This window comes from Octodon degus, unplaced genomic scaffold, assembly GCF_000260255.1.
Source record: "Octodon degus isolate 3935 unplaced genomic scaffold, OctDeg1.0 scaffold00250, whole genome shotgun sequence".
Taxonomy (NCBI): Eukaryota; Metazoa; Chordata; class Mammalia; order Rodentia; family Octodontidae; genus Octodon; species Octodon degus.
Window position 1 is genome coordinate 906,283 of NW_004524826.1, and position 2,832 is coordinate 909,114.

A 2,832-nucleotide genomic window follows, 5' to 3' on the forward strand; every position below is an offset into this window, starting at 1 on the left:
TTTGTGTGTGTGTGTGTGGCCAGCTCAGCCCACCAGGGGGCAGGGCTGGCTGGCATGTGGTGCTGGGGGATTGAACTGCGGTCTCTGTGCTTTGCTGAGCTTGTTCTAAATAGGTGCTTTAGACCACTGAACCATCTCACCAGCCCCTAAGTCTTAATTTAAACATATTATCACGTTAGATTATACTACATTTATTAAATTATATTTAAAATATAGTCTCCATAAATCCTGGGTCTTTTGTTTTGTTATTCTTTTCTTTGGGCATGAGCTTCTTATCTACTTACAAAATTATCCACTTCAAATAAAGGACATAGTTCTTAACTCTACTGAGTTTCATACCAACATTTATATTTAACCTTAGGATGTCTTACTGCCGTATGATGTGTATTCAAAATGGAACTCATTATATTCCTTGTTGAGGACATTACCACTTTTTAGTTTCAGATTTGAACCCTGGAATAATTTATAACTTTTTTTATCTATATCATCATTTGCCACAAGCATTGTGAATGCTTATGTCTTACTGTCCAATACATTTCATGTTTCTTACATTTTACTCCTACTGCTACTAGGCTAAGTTAGGCTTACATTTCTTCTACCCTAGTTAATTGTCTAGTACTCAATTTTTGGAGTAGTACAAAGCAGTTACTTTGTGGTGTTCCCCAATTTGGGTTTGTCTGATGTTAAATCCATGATTATATTCAGGTTCTCCACTTATGGTAGGAATATAACAGAAATAACTTTGTATTGTGGTCATCACAGTTCATTATAACAGAAGGCACATGTCTCATTACTGGAGACCTGTAAATATTAAATATTACAACAAATTTTCATATTAGCTCCTAGGACATATTTTTAATTTTAGCTAATGTTTTAATGAATTCTTGTGTGGGTCTGTTTCTACGTAAGGTCATTGCTCTGGTACATCATGGGAAATTTGAAATAAGATTATTCTAATTGTTTGAAATGACAAAAATAATATACAGAGATAACTGTGTTCTTTAACATGGTATAGGTGATCGATTAAGTTTTTAAAATCTAAGTACCCTATGAATACAGACAAGAATGTTAAATAATGTGGAAGACCACAAGCATGGCCTGCCTCAGTGATGTCTACTTAGTATAGAAAAACATCTTCAGCACTTAATTAAGGTGGGGAAGACACTGCATTTGTCAATGAAATTCTAACGCAATAAGATAAGTCTTTATGTTTTCAGTTGTATTCAGTAATATACACTTAGAGGTTCTTGCAGTATTTGTTTGATATCAAATTCTAGGGACAAATGTCAACACTACTGGATTATGGTTGCCCAATTTTCTCATAGGTCCAGCTCGCTGGAACAAGTTTACAGGCTGCTGCTCAGTCTTTAAATGTACAGGTAAGCTAGAACATAAGATGATGGATTAATTTTTCCTTTTTTTTCCTCTATAGTTTGTTTTAATGGGCACAAAATAATTTTATAATAGGAAATTCCTAAGATTACTATTATTTTATTAATATTAATATTTTATTACCAAATCTCATAAAAATCAAATTAGTAATTATTACCATTACTGGAAATTGCTTTGTGTTCTGTAAATGTGAGGATTATTTTGTATTCTGCTCTGTGTATTAACCAAGGCGATTTACAAGCAAAGTCCACTTTCAATGTTTAATATGTATTCACTACATTTCTAAGTTAACGCAGCTAAAACGTATAACTTTCAAAAAATCAAATAATTTCTTAAATTCCCTTTTGTTTCCAAAGATCTTGTTATTTGTTATTTGTCATCTTTCATGTCTTGGGGAAGCATTATAGTTTAGATGAAAGAACAATGGACTGAAAAATATGGGGTTCTTAGGTTTGTGTTCTCATTCTGTCACTAACTAGTTATGTGACCTGTTGTGAGTCACTTAATCTCCTGGGGCTCAAGTTGTCTTATTTATATTTAAGTGGGGACATGTGTAAGATTGCCAGAGTTCTGCTCCACTGTAAGATGTTATGCTTCTAAAATTTTAAGTAAGCCTGCTTATAGACATTGGTGATAGACACCAAAAATTTAAAACAAAACTTAAATCTAGCAATGTATTTGGCTTCCATGAACCATATGGCAAAACATGCAAAGTTCAAGTATTATGCATTACTCCATAACATTTCTATCAACATGTTGCTTCTTTTCTTTATAGTGTTTAGGTAACTAACAGTTGAGGGGAAAACAGTATTCTGAAAGATTGATTCCAGTGTTGCTAATGACTGAAGACCTCAGGTTGAGCATTCCTTGAAACCCAGTGGAATATGGTCCAGTAACACACAGAAACAAGGAGAGAAAAGAAAAAGAGATAATATGATCTTCCTTTCTGAGGGAGAAGAAGCAGAAAATTGCCTGGGTTGCCATGGTAAACTTTCATCCCTTAGAGAGATGTTGGCAAACAGGCTCTATCTCCAATGCAGAATGTTTACAATCCTGCACTGTAATTATCTTTCAATGACTGGCAGAATTAATCAGAGCTTTTATGTTAATTAGCCTTTGCTGTAGTCCCCAAAACAGGTGGTAGGAAATATGCAAATCTATGCAGAATTTTAATGTTCTGCATAACCATTTTAATTACCATAAAATTTTCTCTTCATGCCCCTTTCAGGAGTGCACTTTCTTTCTTGGCTGCAGTATTTTCTCTCAAGCCTGTGTTACTTGATAAAAGATACTAACTAGATTCACAGTTCTTTAAAATAAGAGGTAAAAACTTCTATAGTTTTAGCAGTCAACCTCTAAGATGTTATATGAAGAACCTTCATATAATACCAGATCTATATGAGAATGATGGTATGGAGCATCTTATATAGAAATGGAGTA

General features: G+C 33.8%; 1 protein-coding gene across 1 annotated transcript in view; it reads left to right on the forward strand.

Annotated features, from left to right (window-relative positions):
* Pou2f1 (POU class 2 homeobox 1) overlaps nucleotides 1–2,832 on the forward strand; it is a 224,955-nt gene that overhangs the window by 177,460 nt on the left and 44,663 nt on the right. Inside the window, exon 4 of the mRNA XM_004646035.3 lies at nucleotides 1,326–1,379. Coding sequence (XP_004646092.2) covers nucleotides 1,326–1,379 — 54 coding nt within the window. The remainder of the gene's footprint in view (nucleotides 1–1,325; nucleotides 1,380–2,832) is intronic.